Source organism: Protopterus annectens, chromosome 12.part0 (assembly GCF_019279795.1).
Source record: "Protopterus annectens isolate FY-2018-M chromosome 12.part0, PAN1.0, whole genome shotgun sequence".
NCBI lineage: Eukaryota > Metazoa > Chordata > Ceratodontiformes > Protopteridae > Protopterus > Protopterus annectens.
In genome coordinates this window covers 1058401615-1058419913 of record NC_056746.1, presented here as the reverse complement: position 1 = coordinate 1058419913, position 18299 = coordinate 1058401615, and the positions used below count along the sequence as shown (strand labels likewise).

Below are 18299 nucleotides of genomic sequence, written 5' to 3'. Positions count from 1 at the left end.
CCTAATCATCCATCAAGATAGAGTATCCATGAGAACTAATCCTACATTTATGCCTAAGGTGGTATCCAGAGTGTCTCTAAACCAGGCTATCCACCTACCTACCTTCGTTCCCAATCCACAGAACAGAGGGGAAAGACTGCTGCATACCTTGGATGTACATAGACAGTTGCACTACTATCTGGACAGAACCAAGGGCAATAGAAAAACTGACCAGCTTCTAGTAGCTTATGCAACAGGAAGGGAAGGAAAAGCAATTTCCAAACAGACAATCTCCAAGTGGATAGGAAATTGCATAAGATTCTGTTACTCCTACCATGGAAAGCAAATTCCACAGAACATAAGGCCTCATTCTACAAGGGCTACAGCCACTACCACAGCTTTCTTACGAGGAGTGGCTACCAAGGACATTATTGAGGCGGCTACTTGGACCTCCGTGCATACATTTGCCAAGCATTATAACTTACCTCTATACTCTAGATCCCGAGCAGGGTTTGCCACTGCTGTTTTGCAAGGGATCCTAACTACACCATAATTCTTCTTCCTCCTCCCTAGTTTGGCTATGGTATTCTACCCATTTGTAAGGACTGCAGATGCATCCTTGAAGGACATAGTACAGTTTTGTACCTACCATAAATGTAGATGTCCGAACAGGATAGCATCTGCAGTCAGGATTACCCACCCTCCTTCCCTCTGTGGTACTCCTAGGGTATCTGCCCACCTAATACCTAGCTGAGTGGTATCTCTTATGGTGTATTTGTTTGTATATATGTACATACATGCTTATTTTTTGTGTTTGCCTTCTACTTTTTTGGAAACATTGGCATTTACCAAAAATTTAGCTATCCAAGAGGGCAACTGGCATCTGGGGCAAGAAACACTGAGGAAAATGGCGTCGGCTGATGCCTTTATACCCGAAGACCAGCAGAGATGACGTCGGGTGAAGTGCGACACCAGCCGAGGCCAGACCCAGACTTTGGAATCCGGCCGACCGAAGGGCTGCCTGACGACAGGACAACCCATTTGTAAGGACTGCAGATGCTATCCTGTTCGGACATCTACATTTACGGTAGGTACAAAACTGTACTTTACTCTCATTCCCTGCCTACAACAAGAGTTTTGATGGTGGGCACTGGCCTGTCACCACAACAAGGGACAGCCTTTTACTTTACCCACAGCCAGACAGACACTAACAACAGATGCATCGGATTATGCCTGGGTAGCACACATGGCGGGAAAATGTATACAGGGCACGTGGACCACAGACCAAATGCATCTTCATATCAATCAAAAAGAGATGCTAGCTGTACGGAATGCCCTGACAGCCTTCAAGGATCTACTACATCCAGGACAACTATTATTAAAGACGGACAGTACTACAGTCATGTGGTACATAAACAAGCAAGGGGGCACACATTCCTACCCCTTCTGCAGGCAAGCCATGACTTTGTGGAACACAGCACTGGCCTATCATGTACATCTGCAGGCACAATTCCTGCCAGGAAAGAAAAATACTCTGGCAGACGAACTAAGCAGAAACCTCATGGACCCTCACGAGTGGAAACTAGCATGATAACAAATAAATGGGGATGCCCAGACATAGATCTATTTGCCTCTTCTCACAACTGCCAACTACAGAGATTCTGCACAAGGACTTATCACTCACAAGCATGGAAGGTGGATGCTCTATCATTCAGCTGGAAAACCCTAACAGTTTATGCCTATCCACCACTGCCTCTACTCTCCAAGGTACTCCTAAAAGTCAGATAAGAGAAGCCAAAAATGATTCTGATTGCCCCAGACTGGCCACGCCAGCACTGGTACCCAATCCTAAAGAGCTTGTCTTAAGGACTAGCCTGGACTTTACCTCAAATTCCTCATCTGCTGACCCAACAAAACAATCAGACCCTGCACAGCCAACTCAGAACCTTAAATCTGGTTGCATGGCGAATAATATAGCCACTCAGAACACACCTCTCTCTAAAGCAGTTATGGATGTCATTTTGGAAGCCAGGAGGCCCAGCACCGGGAAATCTTATGCAGAAAAATGGAAGAGATTCTGTGCTTGGAACCAGGCACAAGGATTTGAACCGCTTGTTCCAAATATTCCTCAGATTTTACAATACCTAACTGAGATGCTGGACAAAGGCCTATCCTTCTCATCAATTAAAATCCATGCCTCTGCCATTTCAGCTCATTACAATACGGAACCTCCTATTTTCTCTCATCCACTGCTAAGACAGTACCTCAGAGGGGCAAAAAACATAAGACCCCCAAGGAGAGCACCTATACCAACATGGGACCTCAACTTTGCCTTGGAAAAGCTCACACTGCCTCCTTTTGAGCCAGCCAATACAGCTGAGATAAAATTCTTATCATGGAAAACTGCTCTGCTCCTAGCAATAACTTCAGCAAGAAGAGTCTCAGAGTTACAGGCATTAATGGCAGTGGAACCTTTTATCATTTTTCATCTGGACAGGGTTTCTCTAAGGACAAACCCAACATTTATGCCAAAGGTAGTATCCAGTGTGGCTCTTAACCAAACCATTCATTTACCAACCTTTTTATCCAAATCACCAGAATAAAGGAGAGAGACTTCTGCACTCTTTGGACATACACAGGCAGCTACGCATCTACTTGGACAAAACAAAAGCTTTCAGAAAAATTGAGCAACTTTTTGTGGCATACACTGCAGGATCACAAGGAAAGGCTATTTCAAAATGGATAGGACACTGCATTCGTTTCTGCTGTGCACAGCATGGCAAATCAGTGCCTAAAAAGTTTAGGCCACATTCAGCAGGGCAGCAGCCACATCAGCAGCCTTTCTCAGAGGAGTACCAACCAAGGAAATTTTGGAGGCTGCAACTTGGAATTCAGTGCACACTTTTACCAAGCACCATCACTTACCTGTTTACTCTAAATCCAGAGCAGGCTTTGCCACTGCAGTTCTGCAGGGCCTCATAGCCACTCCTAATCCTATTTAGACCCAGCCGCCAAACCTCAGCTTTGGGATTCAACCCAAGTGTAATGACTGCAACAGTGAAACAAGATAAACATAGTACAGTTGTGTACCTACCATAAATGTAGATGTTCGAGTGTATTCACTGTTGCAGTCCAGGTTACCCTCCCACCATCCCCCTTTTATTGCTGGGACTTATCTGTACTTCTCTATTCTATACAACCTGTGTGGTGTATTTGCTTGTAGAGGAAGGTAATGTTTATGTTAGTGCATGCATTTTTATTTGCAAATTGTTAGCCTACCCTTTTGGGGGCACCTGACATCTGGGGCAAGAACAACTGAAGAAAATGGCGTTGGCTGCATCTTTTATACCCCTGGCACACTGACTCAGGGAAGAGGTGACAGCAACCGATGCCGGACCAGGACTTTGGCATTCAGGCCGACTGCGGGTAGCCTGCCAGCAGGATAACCCAAGTGTAATGACTGCAACAGTGAATACACTCGAACATCTACATTTATGGTAGGTACACAACTGTACTTTCAGAAGATAGTCAGCAGGGCAGAGAAATGCAGCATGTCTTTACATTGCAATTGTCGATATTCAGATCAACAACTGATCATCTAACCTCATTAATATGCATGAGGTGATGAAATGGGTCGAGGATATCCACGTTTGTGGTTTTGAATTCCGTGATTTTGATAGTAAACAGTTACAGATCTGTTCACATCTTGGAGTAACTATAAATTACAAGTGTCATCTGTAACCAACCCAGACATTAGAATTCATAGGAACAGTGTTCAACACAGTATCTATGATAGCCTCTCTCTTATCGAGAGTGCAAAAAGTAAGGATGCAGGTCAGGAAAATAATTTGCAGTACCAGAATTTCAGCCCAATTGATTCCTCAAGCCCTGGGATCAATGCCAGCAGCAATAATTTTAGTCTGTTTAGCAAGATTTTACATGATAAGTCTTAAATGGATGCTAGCAACACAATGGTCAGTGCTTTCTCCGCCCATGTCTGTGAAGATAGGGATAACTCAGATATGCAAACAATACCTTTCCGGATGGATGCAGTCAGGTTAGCTTTTACAAGGTTGTCCTTTCAGCATCCCTCAGCCCAAGGCCATGGTGACCATAGATGCTTCCCAGATTGGGTGGGGGTGGGGGCACTTCCTGGGGAAAACAGTCCAAGGCGCTTAGTCCCTGGTAGAGGCCAACCTGCATATTAATGTTCTGGAAATGAGAGTGGTGCTCTTAGCGTTGCAGGCATTCCAGGGCTCTCTTCGTCTTGGGACATTTGCAATCCAGACAGACATGTCAGTAGTCTGATACATCAGCAAGCAAGGGGAACCAGGTCTTATCCCCTGTGTCAAGAAGCCCCTAGAGTGTGACAATGGGCGATATCTTCCTACCGCTTTCTAATAGCAACCCATAATTTGGGGAAGTTTAATGTGATAGCAGACAAACTGTGCAGGTCCATTTTACTACCTCATCAGTGGTCTCTCAATAACAAAGTGACGGAAATGATTTTCAGTCAGTGGGACCAGTCTTGTTGCAATCTTTTTGCATCTCCCTAAACAACAAGTGCAGCAGTTTCTTTGCTCTGATCCCCCACCCGGGGAATCACAGAGGGATGCTCTGCTCCAATATCGGTCCCCCGACCTTCTGTATGCTTATCCTTCAACTACCCTTATTCCCAAATTACTTCAGAATGCAGTCTTTTTGAAGAGCAAAAACGTCCTCATTGCACGTTACTGACCATTTCAGATTTGGTTTCCCTCCTTTGGCCTCATCTGCTATACCCATCTTGGATTCTGGATCCAGTTTCAGACCTTCAATCTCACCATATAGGCATGGCTCACCCAGATATGTCAAATACCAAACTAACACCATGGTTTCTCCAATTCCCTTAATAGCCAGACAATCAGTGATTTCTTCCCCTGTTCGTTACATACTTTTATTTTCCCATAAATCATTGTCTAGGAGACTGTACAAGAGTAAACGGAGAAGGTTTGTTTATTGGACAGAGCTGAATCAGATAACCCCTTCTCAGCTCCAGTTAATTCTGTTCTAGAGTTGTTAGCAAGTTTGTTTAATGAAGGTGCTAGTTCATCAACTATTAAAGTTCAACTTGCAGCAATCTAAATTTCTTGTGGGATTTCAGAATTCTCCCCTGGCTTCCTCCAAACTGTGCAAAGCATTTTTGAAAGGTACTTTTATGCTAAGACCCCCGTATAAAGACCCCATGCCACCATTGGATTTAAATTTGGTACTGCAAGCCTTAAGAGACTCTCCATTTAAACCTGTAGATAAATGTGATCTTAAATTTTTGGTCTGGAAAACTGTCTTTTCAATAGCAATTACATCTGCTAGAAAAAATTCAGGCATTATGTTCTAAGCTCCCATATTTGATTTTTTATAAAGATAGGATCATGTTACATACTAATGTTTCTTCCCTAAGGTGGTGTCAGAATCTAACATTAACCAGTCCATTAACTTGCAGGTATTTTTCCACAATATGCACATAGAGGTATATATGCTGCACTTACTGGATGTTCATAGACAATTACATTTCTACATAGACAGAACAAAGAGATTAGAAATACTGATCAGTTATTTGTTTCCTTTGCACATAATAAATTGGGTGAATCGGTTACAAAGCTAACTCTAGCTAGATGGCTGACAAATTGCATCTCCTTTATCTATAACAAATTGAATCTTCCCATACAAAAAACATTAAAGGCTCATTCAACCAGATCTGTGGCAACTTCTGTTGTATTGCAGTCTAGAGCTTCTATGGATGATGTGTGTACAGGTTCAACTTGGTCAAATCCTTATACCTTTATCACTCATTAGAAACTTGATTTGGTCTCGAGGGAAGGAGCAGCCTTTCTCTCAACCATACTCAGGAATATCCTTCCTCAGAGTCCACCCAGGAATTTAGGTAGTTGGAGACTCTCTCCCATTAGTTGAGAAATGAATGAAAATTGACAACATCAGATAACGAAGTTATGTACTGAACATAATGTTCCATGCGTGTTATCCATTTTCATTCTTCCTCAACTCCCCACCCACTATCTCCCTCCATATTTCATAACTGACTTTTGGAGGCATGAGGTACTTCAGGACACGTATGTTCTTTGTATTGAACTCCAGTTATGGTACTTCATTTATAGGCTTCCTGTCAAGCTACAAACAAGATCTGAGGGATGTTAGGGGTGGTGCATTATGGGTAGGGAAGGTACTTAAGAGTTTGTTGGTGGCCACGAGCTAGTAAAAAAGCTGAGTTGGATCCGAGGATCGGATCTGATCATATTAGTTGAGGAAGAATGAAAATGGACGACACAAATGGAACATTATGGTAAGTACATAACTTATTTTTAATGTCCAACTCAGCGCCACACTAAATTACACCCTTAAGGATCCGAGTCTTTGAGATACATATTGATCCAAGCACTGGCACACACTCACCATCTCCATAAATATACTCGCCACTCAAGCATACGTATTTTTAACAGTATAAAACTTGTTTTTGTGCATGAATGCTAATGTTATTCTGTATTTCTTTCTTTGACCTGAAGCATAGAAAATATGAACTGACACAACATAGCAGGCTTCTTGTTGCGTTTTGTTGGGTTTTGGATTCTAAGGACAGTTTTGAAAGTGCTTTAATAATTTTTTTTGATAATTTTATACAGTATGCTTGATACTTAGCAGAGAATTGGAAACTATTTAATTTAAATGAATGACTAAGTACGCACCCGCCCCCTGCTAAAAAGGACTCCTCCTAAAGGCTGGGGGGGGGGGTTGTCCTTTGCCTAGTTCAGCCCATTAATTTGGGAATAAATACCAGAGATAAATCACTGTAAGCACAATAATCTAAGTAGGGATTATCTGCCCCTTAAAGAAACAAATGATACAAATGAACGGAGTAAAGATTTGTTCTTTTACTTCATGCTTCATTTTTAGCCTCATCCCTTTTAGCATATCTGGATTACGCAATTTTACTTCTAGCCTGACCAGATAATCTAAGATTCTGCCAAAAGGATAAGAAAATAGACTGAGCCTGCAGAGCCCATTGTGGACCCAGTTAACAGCAGGCAAAATTACTTAATTGAAGCAGCCTCTGACAAGGAATTCAGGACAGCCACTACCAGTTTAACATAGCTCTCCTAGCAACAAGAGAGAGACTCTCCCCACTTAGGTGAGGACCAATATCAGAATTAACAAACACAATTGGGTTCACCTAACCTAATCTACAGACAAGTCAATTTTGCTTTTATTTTTGTTCTCCTTATCCTTGGACACTCCGATAGTGAGACATACTCACCCCACTACCACTGGGTAGCGCCAGCAGACATTTCCAGATAATTGGAAGTGTGGTATAATATCTGTGAATGTGGTCTGGAATTGGGAAAATGAAAGGGGCATCCTTTAACACTGCAAGTTAATTTAGCTTGTGGAAGTGCACACCCTCAACAGTACTGTAGTATTCAGTGTGAGTACCAGAATATTTGATCTGTAGGACTGCATTACATCATAACACCATGCAACTGAATATGTATGGTTTCATAAAACTCATTTTTGAGACCATGCTCATCTACTAGGATGAAGCATTTGTTACTGATAGTGCTAGATGAAATTATGAGTGTGATTTGGTGCTGCAGCTTTATTGAATTGTTAACTGTCTGTGAACCTGTTTTTCCAACATTACTCTGGTTATGCAGAGCACAGTTGTGCAGATAATGAAATGGAGGAGGTTAACATTGAAAAGTTGATCTAAATTCCAAACTGCACTAAAGCCAGAAGTAATACAGTGGCACAGGGAGGGCCATGTGCACTTCACTTGCTTGAATGCCTTTTAGCAATTTTGTTTTTGCATTAAAGATATTTGAGTGATGCAGCTGTATAGAAGCAACAGAGTTGGTCAGTGCACATAAAGATATTTCATGTTCACTTTCTTTTTAATGTTGCAGCTCAGATTCAAGTACTTTCTGCTGCTCTAAGAGTGGCACAGCTGGACTGTCAACCAGAGGATGAGTTAAAAGACCAGGAGGAAAGTTACAGCAACTTACTTTCAGGTGAATGTAGTTTAAGCTCATGCAGCTTGACAGACGAGAAGAATGTAGCAGTGTCTGAATCACCTTTTGGAGAGCATGCATCACAGACTATGGCAAGTGTTTTCCCTTTTTCTTTTTAGTGTTTTTTGATATTAGAAGGGCCTTCATCAGCAAGATACAAAGGGTTTAAAAAAGCCAAGTGCACACAGAATCTACCTTTCAAGCTTTGGGACTTTATTTGTGCTGAATATGAAAAACTGCAGTATATTTCTGTATATGCAAAGACTAGTAGCTCATTTAAGCTTTTATTATGTCATTTTTCATAAAATACTTTATATTTAGTGTCTTCATAGTAACAAATGTATCATCAAAAACTTATCGATTATGAAAAGCTGGCTTTATGGCACAGAGAGAAAACCATGATTTTGACTCGGATAACCACATTTTGAGAAGTGGCTTGGATGCTGAAAAAGTCAGGCAGTGAAGGATAGGAATTGAGTAACGTACACCAGTTCAGCCAACCTGAGGAGAGGAAGTGATGATTTCCTTGTGGTCACATGTTCTGTTGCAAGTGAAAGGCATTGGCGTAGCACTCCCAAGCCTGTAATGGCATTCTTTTTGAGCACTTGTTTGGGAACATGTACACATGAGGGGAGGTAATAGAAGACCACTGTGGTGATACAGGCACCATCATCAGCTGCAATCGGGGGTATGGTTATGGCTGTAGAGAACTCCTTCAAAGCCTGCATCTGGCATGATGAAAGTTGTTGATTGTGAGGAGGAGTTGGCCTTCTGGCTCCCTGGACAGGAACAGAAAAAATTGGTTTCTATAGGGCTCAGGTGCCCTCTATCTGTTGCAAGCAGGCAAATGATGGAGCACAGTTGGAGCCACAAAACACCCTCATGGCCACATGGGTGATGGCCCTACCCTACTTGTTGGGGTACCTGGTATTGGGGAACAAATGGACTTGATTCCCATTGGTGAAGGCTTGATGGTTGGCAGGCACAAGGGCAAAAAATACTTAGAGAAAAAAAGAAGCTATAAAAAAAAAAAAAAAAAAAAAGAAAGCTAATGGTCTCCTAAATAGCAGTCAGTGTACCTAATGATGTCCTCCTATTCACATGTTGCAGTCTTCTGTACAGATGGGTTTTCTCCTCTTGCTACCCCAACGTTTGGCCAGTATACAAAAGATTTCAGTTACTGTATGGTGCCGTGGGACATCTGACATGGCTAGCAGAGCGTGGGCCATAAAAGTGACAGCTGCACGCACCAGACCTTTGAACTTATCAGCCGCCAGTCGAACGTCAGGTGTCTCTGCCTTCCCGGCCATCAGGTTCTCAAGAACTCCGATAAGTACCCCATTGGGGAACCTTCTTTTCAGTCATTGTTTTCTAATGCTTGTTCATGTCATCCAGAAAGGACAAGTGTATGTACGACCGTCAGATACCACACAGACATCCACGATCTTTGCCTGTTTTGTTTAGGTAAATCGCACGACTACAAGGCCTGCCCTGTCTGTCAGGCTTTTGTTCCCAAAACCTTGCGTAGCCAACTCCACGTTCTCAACATATTTAGAGAACCAACATCTTAAACAGTTAGCGCTAGGTATGGAGGGTTCTTCCGCCTTGCCTGCTGTGAACTGCCAAAGAAGAAGGCCAAGACCACAAGGCCTGCTACTGTTGCTGTGGTTCTTCCGTCTGATGCTCAGCTGGTGACCAACTTTGGCCTGGTTGAATATTCGGGCTCCACTGCCCCAGTTATAGTGGGTACCTCTTTGGAAGCTGCAGAATCCTGCGTAGAAGGCGCATCCACTGAGGCTTTGCGGATGTCTGTCTTAGATGCCGATGGGGAGCCAGGGCTCTTGGCAGGCCAGTCGGATCCCTCTGCTCCTTTGCAGTTGTCAGACCCTAGGCTTTCCTCTGTTCAGACACTTGCTATGCCTTCTCTCAAAAAGAAGAGGAGGAAGCATATATCCCCATGCTACAGAAAGTCAACTGGATTGGCAGGCTTTCTGTCAAAGCCTATTTAATGCTTTTATGACCCTGTGCCATACTGCACCTGGGACTTCCACATTTCCTCCTTCAATTCTGAGCCGTAGACCTTAGGCCTCAGAACCCTCACAGGTGGAAGAGGAAGAGTGCTCTGATTCTTCTTCTGAAGAATCTGTCTCCTACACCTCTCAACTCCCTTTCCCCCCTTGGATATGATTCCTCAGAGGAAGAATCTGGTGATGCAGATTCCCCACCAGAAGATCTAACCTTTGGAGAAACTACAGCAAAAATAAGGGAACATTAAGTGCGGTTCATATCATCTACTACAGCAGCAAAGGCAAAGTCAAAAACACCATTAAAGACAAAGAAACAAGTGCAGCCTTCTCCAGAACAGTCATCCATGCCTAAGAAACAGATGCTTAAAATGGCCGAAGACCTTATTACTTTAATCAGGGGCTCCCATCCCCCTCCTGACAAAAGGCCTAGGCAAGACACTGATTGATTCCTCTGATCAGGTTTCCATTTCTTCTGATTCTTCCTATGACCAGGGCTATTCTCTTCCTCTCTATGAGGACTCTGATGCTGAAGAGTCCATTCCTTCAGCCTCACCACCTGAGGATTACTCTTTTGGGGAAACCCTGCACACCATGAGGGAGCATTTCCATTGGGAGAGCCAGGATTACTCAGAATCCATGAAAAGGCTCAGAGATTTCCTTCTATTGCCTCCGCACAGGCCCTTGGCTATCCTCTCTGTGCTTGATATTGTGGATGATGTTTCTTCTGAATCCAGTCTGTCCCCAAATTCTTTACCCCCTCCACCAGTAAAGCCAGACAGGTACTACAGGGTCCCTGACTCTCATAAATTTCTTCACAAAAACCCCGCTGTGGACCCAGAAGCTATTTCTCAGAGTCCAAAAGGGGTTAAAGCTTCCACTGCCAAAAATCCTGTCCCCTCAGTTAGGGATTCCAGAGCTCTGGACAGATGGGGGGAAAAAGTTTACACTTCTGCTACTTTAGCTGTAAGATCTTTAAACTGTCAGTTTCACATGCTTAAATATCAGCAGTATCTCATGTCATTGTTAAAGCAGAAAATGGTTACAAATATAGAAGGTCCTGACTAAAGAAATCCAGGATTTATTGCATGCAGTTGAACAAGTGGGAAAGCATACTCTGCAGTGTGGTTTTGATTCATTAGAGGCTTCTTCTAGCACCGCAGTTGCAGGCTCAGTTATTCAAAGACATGCTTGGTTGAAAGAACAAAGTTTACCTGACCATGTTAAAATGAAATTATTGGATGCTCCACTACAGCATGATACCTTGTTTGGTGTTAAGGCAGAAGAGGTTTTAAAGAAAATGGAGGATAAAGCAAAGTCAATGCAAACTGTGAAAGATTTCTTACAGGTTCAACCACCTAGATTTAGCAGGAACTGGCCTTCAAAAAATTGGTCCTTTCCTGTGTCAGACAGGCCACAAAGAGGCAGATACAGATGCCCAAGAGGCAGATCTCAGCCCCAAGGCTCCTACAGACCTAAACAATGGGGTGCTTCAGCCCCCAAAGGAGGAGAAGACAAATCATAACCTTATGGAAAACAGTCACAATGACTTCCCTCTGCAAATGCCAAGCACTTACCAGTTGACAGCACCCCTAGGGGGAAAGCTAGCACTTTTCCCAAAAAATTGGCACATGATCACCCAAGACCAATGGGTGTTGAATATAGTTTCTCAAGGGTACAGGTTCCACTTTCACACGCTTCCAAAACCAAAAGGTATGCCAAACCTGCCACCAAACTAATGGGCAGAGGCACAAAAACAGATTGCAGCTCTTATGGATATGGGAGCTATTCAAAATGTTCCACAAGAAGAACAGGGCCAAGGATTTTACTCAAGACTTTTCCTAGTACCCAGAAATGACAAAGCATGGAGACCAATACTGGACCTGTCAATCCTAAATACTTTCCTGGATGTTCCAAAATTCAAAATGTTAACACTACAACTCTTGCCCATGCTGGGCAAAGAGGCTTGGCTAGTTACTTTGGATCTCAAGGAGGCATACCTGCACGTCCCAATCAGACAATCGTGCAGAAGATACCTCAGATTTATAGCAGGCTCAGTGCATTATCAAGTCTCTGCACTGCCCTTTGGCTTGTCTACTGTGCCCAGGGTCTTCACAAAATGCCTGGCACCAGTAATTGCATTTTGCAGACAAAAAGGAATTCAAATATATCCCTACTTGGACGACTGCCTTATTCAAGCAGAGAGCAAGGACATTCTTCTAAAGCACCTGGAGTTTATAAATAGATTACTAATTTGCCTAGGGTATACAATAAAAGAAATCAAAATGAGTGCCCTCTCAAGAGATAATATTCCTGGGTGCAAGCTTAAATACAACTACCCAGATGACTTATCTCACGCCAGACAAAGGCAACTGACTCATTACTTTCAAATGATGGCAACAAAGACCCAGCTCCCTGCAAGAAAAATTCTGCAGGCCCTGGGTTTCATGGCATCTTGCATTCTACTAATTCCACACGCCAAACTGCTTAAGAGGAAACTACAGTGGTATCTAAAAAGTGTTTGGACTCAGCATTGTCACAGCCTAGAGACAATCATAACCTTGATTCCCTGCCTACAACAGGAGTTTTGATGGTGGGTCCCAGGCCTGTCACCACAACAAGGGACAGCCTTTCACCTTACCTACAGCCAGGCAGACAATAACAACGGATGCATCAGATTACGCCTGGGGAGCACATATGGCAGGAAAATGTATTCAGGGCACGTGGCCCAAGGAACAAATGCATCTTTACATCAATCGAAAAGAGATGCTAGCTGTACAGAATGCCCTGACAGCCTTCAAGGACCTAATATATCCAGGGCAATTATTAATAAACAATAAAAAGTGGATCGCAACCAGAACTTCTCGAAACTATTTATTAATCAAAAAAACAATAAAACAAATATTACTTCACTTGTTTTATTGTTTTATTGTTTTTTGATTAATAGTTTCGAGAAGTTCTGGTTGCGATCCGCTTTTTATTGCTTACTAGTTTTTAGTTCTCTTGTTTCGTGAGTCAATTATTAATAAAGACTGACAATACCACAATTATGTGGTACATAAACAAGCAAGGGGGCATACATTCCTACCCGTATGCAGACAAGCCATGACTTTGTCGAGCACAGCACTGACTTGCCAGGTACATCTGCAAGCACAATTCCTGCCAGGAACAAAAAATACACTGGCAGACAAACTAAGCAGAAATCTCATGGATCCTCATGAATGGAAGCTAAATCCACAAGTGTTCAACATGATAACAAAGGAATGGGGACGCCCAGACATAGATCTATTTGCCTCCCCTCACAATTGCCAATTACAGAAATTTTGCACAAGGACTTGTCACTCTCAAGCATGGAAAAGTGGATGCTCTATCTTTCAACTGGAAAAACCTGACAGTCTATGCCTTCCCTCCAATGTCTCTCTTCACCAAGGTGCTTCTAAAAGTCAGACAAGAAATGATCCTGATTGTACCAGACTGGCCACGCCAGCACTGGTACCCAATCCTAAAGATTTTGTCCCAAGGCTCGCCTTGGCCTCTGCCTCAAATCCCTCATCTTCTGACACAGCAAAACAATCAGATTCTGCACAGTCAACTCAGAACCTTAAACCTGGCAGCATGGCAGATAACGTAGCCACTCAGACTGCACCTCTCTCTAAAGCTGTTATAGATGTAATTTTGGAAGCCAGGAGACCCAGCACTAGGAAATCTTATGCAGAAAAATGGAAGAGATTCTGTGCTTGGAACCAGGCACAAGGGCTCGACCCACTGGTCCCTAATATGCCTCAGATTTTACCATATCTGACTGAGATGTTGGACAAAGGCCTATCTTTTTCTTCTATTAAAATCCATGCCTGTGCCATTTCAGCTCATTACAATACGGATCCTCCTATTTTTTTCACATCCTCTACTATGACAGTACCTCGGAGGGGCAAAGAATATAAGACCCCAAGGAGAGCACCAGTACCTATTTGGGACCTCAACTTTGTTTTAGAAAAACTAACACTGCCTCCTTTTGAACCAGCCAGCACAGCTGATCTAAAATTCTTGTCATGGAAAACTGCTCTGCTCCTAGCAATAACTTCAGCAAGAAGAGTTTCAGAGTTACAGGCATTGATGTCTGTGGAACCTTTCCTTATTTTTCACCAGGACAGGGTTTCTCTAAAGGCGAACCCAACATTCATGCCAAAAGTGGTCTCCAACGTGGCCTTAAACCAAGCTACCATTTGCCTACTTTCTACCCAAATCCCCAGAATAATGGAAGAAGGACTTCTGCACTCTTTGGATATACACAGGCAGCTACAATTTTACTTGGACAAAACCAAAGCTTTCAGAAAAGCTGAGCAACTGTTTGTAGCATATGCTGCAGGATCACAAGGAAAACCTATTACAAAGCAGACAGTCTCCAAATGGATAGGACACTGCATCCGCTTCTGTTATGCACAGCATGGCAAATCTGTGCTAAAGGGCATTAGGCCTCATTCTACCAGAGCAGCAGCCACTTCAGCAGCTTTCCTCAGAAGGGTACCAACCAAAGACATATTAGAAGCTGCAATCTGGAGCTCAGTGCACACTTTTACCAAGCACTACCACTTACCTCTCTACTCCAAATCCAGAGCAGGCTTTGCCACTGCAGTTCTGCCGGGCTTGTTAGCCTCGCCAAATCCAATCTACACCCAGCCACCCTACCTCAGCTTTGGGATTCTACCCAAGTGTAATGACTGCAACAGTGAAACACGATGAACATAGTACAGATGTTCTTCATCTCACATTGCTGCAGTCCTTACATATGGGTAGTCCGCTGTCCTCGGTCGGCCCGAATACCAAAGTATTAGGCTGACGTCGGTCAAGGCGCTTAAAACTGACATCAGAACGTCAGGGTACAAAAGCGCATGACCGACGTCATATCCCCAGTCTTTTTTGCCGCATGGTCCGATGCAGAAGCAGCGTTGCAAGTGCCGTTCGGCGTTCTGAAATTTTTCGAGTTCGGAGTTTCAGACCGAATCCAAGTTGGCTAAGTACCCCGTTGGGGAATATTTTCGTTTTTTCTTGCCTCAGTGTTTTACCGGATGTCAGAAAAAGTGAATAACTGTATTTCTTGTGGGAAACAGATACCGCATAGGGATTATCATTCTTTGTGTATTCCTTGTTTGGGGCCTGAGCACGACGTTGTTGGGTGTCGCTTTTGTGCTAGGTTCAATAAACGCACTATTAAGCGAAGGTTAGATTGTGCTAGGCTGGTCTTCGGTAAGCGGTGCAATTATAATATGCCGTCGGACTCTCCGGCGCCCGCTTCTACGAAGAAGCGCAAAGACAAAACAGTTAAACCCAGGCAAGATGAGTCGTCTGTTCCGGACGCCGGTTCTTTAGCGGCTTCAGTGGAGCCGGTGGTTCCGACGGAGACTTCTCTGGAGTCTCAGGGGGAGACTTTGATTTTGCAGGAGGTGGCCTCTCAGGAGGCAGGTCAGGCTGAAGGGGCTTCTCAGGTTACTATACTCCCCTCCCTTCCTAGGGTGGTTAGGCCCTCTCCTTCTGTTTCCAAGGCTTCTCCCAGAGGCAGGCCAGGTTTAGCTTCTGTTGGTGTCACTCCTAGTTCAGCAGGGTCTGTGCCTAAGAAGCACATGCTTAAAATGGCAGAAGATTTGATTACTCTGATTAGAGGTTCTTTGCCCCCTCCTGATAAGAGGCCTAGGGTGGAGCCAGAGTTGGGAAGTTTTGAGCAGGCTTCGGATGTTTCAGAGTCTTCGGCTGAAGACTTGCAGGAGTACTCTCCTTATTCTGATTCTGATGCAGATGATTCCACTCCTTCTGCTTCTCCTCCAGAGGATTTTTCTTTTTCAGAGACACTTCATTCTATGAGGGAACATTTTAAGTGGGAAGGTCAGGACTTCTCTGATTCTCGGAAAAGGTTTAGGGAATTTTTGCTTTTACCCCAGCATAGGCCCTTGGCTATACCCCCTGTTCTGGATGTTGTGGAAGATGTGTTTGCAGAGGCTTCCCTTAATCCTGATTCTCTGCCTCCTGCTCCTGTTAAACCGGATAGGTATTACAGGGTGCCTGAGGCTCATAAATACCTTTATAAGAGTCCTAGGGCGGACCCAGAAACTATTAGTCAGGGACCTAAGGGTATCAAGGCCTCTGTTGTAAAAAAATCCGGTTCCTCTAGATAAAGAGGCCAGAGCTTTGGATAGATGGGGCAAGAAGGTCTATACATCTTCTACCTTAGCTATGAGGGCTTTGAATTGCCAGTTTCATATGTTGAAATATCAAAACTTTCTTCTTTCTCAATTGAAGTCTAAGGTGGATGCTCTGGCGGAAGGCATTGAGTGTAAAGAATTACAAGATTTGGTGCATGTCTCTGAACAGGTGGGTAAGCATTCATTACAATGTGGTTTTGATGCTGTGCAGGCCTCGTCTAGGGTGGCTGCCACTGGTTCAGTTCTTCGCAGGCACGCCTGGTTGAAGGATCAGAATTTATCTGACCATGTTAAGACAAGGATTTTGGATGCTCCTTTGCAGTCTGATGTGTTGTTTGGTTCACCTGTGGAGTCAGTCTTGAAGAAAATGGAAGACAAGGCTAAGTCTATGCAGGCTGTTAAAGATTTTTGCAAGTTCAGCCTCCGAAGTTTAGTAGGAATTGGCCTGCTAAGGGGTGGACGTATCCTTCTTATGATTCTCAGTCTAGGGGTAGATCTAGACGTGGTAGGGGCAGAGCTCAGAGTTCTTTCAGACCTAGAACAGGGAGTTCACCTGCACAATCTTCGGGTGAGGGCAGGGGCCAGTCCTTTCGTAAACAGGCCCAATGACCTACCTTTTCAGCTGCCAGATCCTTCTTGCCTGGCAGCACCTTTGGGAGGAAGGTTGGCACTCAAGGAAAATTGGATGTTGATTACCCAAGACAAATGGGTATTGGATATCATACACCAAGGTTACAAGTTTTATTTCCATACCTTGCCTCCTTTCAAAGGCATGCCGGACGTTCCTCCTCAGCAAAGACTAGAGGCTCACAAACAAATTTCTCTACTACTTCAAATAGGAGCCATACAACCGGTCCCTCTGCCAGAAGTGGGCCTAGGATTTTATTCTCGCCTGTTTCTAGTACCAAAGAAAGGGAACACGTGGAGACCAATTTTGGATTTATCTATCCTCACACATATCTGGACATTCCCAAGTTCAAAATGTTGACGTTACAACAGCTTTTACCTCTGCTGGGCAAAGATCACTGGATGGTGACTCTGGATCTCAAGGAGGCTTACCTTCATGTTCCTATCAGGCTCAGTTGCAGGAAGTATCTGCGTTTTCGGGCTGGGACTTCTCATTATCAGTTCTCTGCATTGCCCTTTGGCTTATCTACTGCGCCCAGAGTGTTCACGAAGGTTCTGGCTCCAGTGGTAGCTTTCTTCAGGCTAAGAGGAATACAAATCTATCCTTATTTGGACGATTGCCTGATTCTGGCCCAAGGAAAGGACAAACTTCTTCATCATTTACAGTATGTGATGGCAGTGTTAAGATGCCTGGGGTATTCTGTGAACGAAATAAAGTCCAGTCTAGTACCCTCTCAGGACATGTGCTTTCTGGGTGTGAGACTGAATACAGCATCCCAGATGGCCTTTTTGACCCCGGACAAACAAAAGAATCTTTCTCTTTACTTCCACCAATTGTCTCGTCAGTCCAGGCTGACTGCAAGGACAGTCCTTCAAGCCTTGGGGTTCATGGCATCTTGTATTCTGGTACTTCCCAATGCCAAACTGCATATGAGGAAGCTACAATGGTATCTCAAAATGTATGGACACAGCACTGCCAAGATTTGGACACTGTCATTCAGATAATACCTTGCATTCAAAAGGAATTTTTGTGGTGGGCTCAGGAATGTCACCTAAACAAGGGACTCTCTGTGACCCGGCCAGAGGCGAGTCAAATTCTAACGACAGATGCCTCAGACAAAGCTTGGGGAGCTCATCTAAATGGAAAATGGGTACAAGACACGTGGCCTGCCAGACTTCAACATCTACATATCAACTTGAAGGAGATGTTAGCATTCCAATTTGCATTGATAGCTTTCAAGGATTTACTTCTTCCAGGGCAGGTGTTGATTCAAACAGACAACACAACTGTCATGTGGTACATCAACAAGCAAGGGGAACGATTCATATCCTCTATGCAGACAAGCAATGATTTTGTGGGAGACTGCTCTCAGTTTACAGCTAAATCTTCAGGCAAGGTTTCTGCCAGGAGCACA

The 18299-nt window shown here is 43.8% G+C and overlaps 1 protein-coding gene across 6 annotated transcripts in view; it reads left to right on the top strand.

Moving 5' to 3' along the window:
* Positions 1–18299, top strand: part of LOC122816964 (serine/threonine-protein phosphatase 4 regulatory subunit 1-like) — a 1601647-nt gene that overhangs the window by 736517 nt on the left and 846831 nt on the right. For all 6 annotated transcript variants that reach the window (XM_044090068.1, XM_044090067.1, XM_044090066.1 and 3 more), the window contains one exon: positions 7935–8131. In XM_044090068.1, the coding sequence (XP_043946003.1) occupies positions 7935–8131 (197 nt within the window). The remainder of the gene's footprint in view (positions 1–7934; positions 8132–18299) is intronic.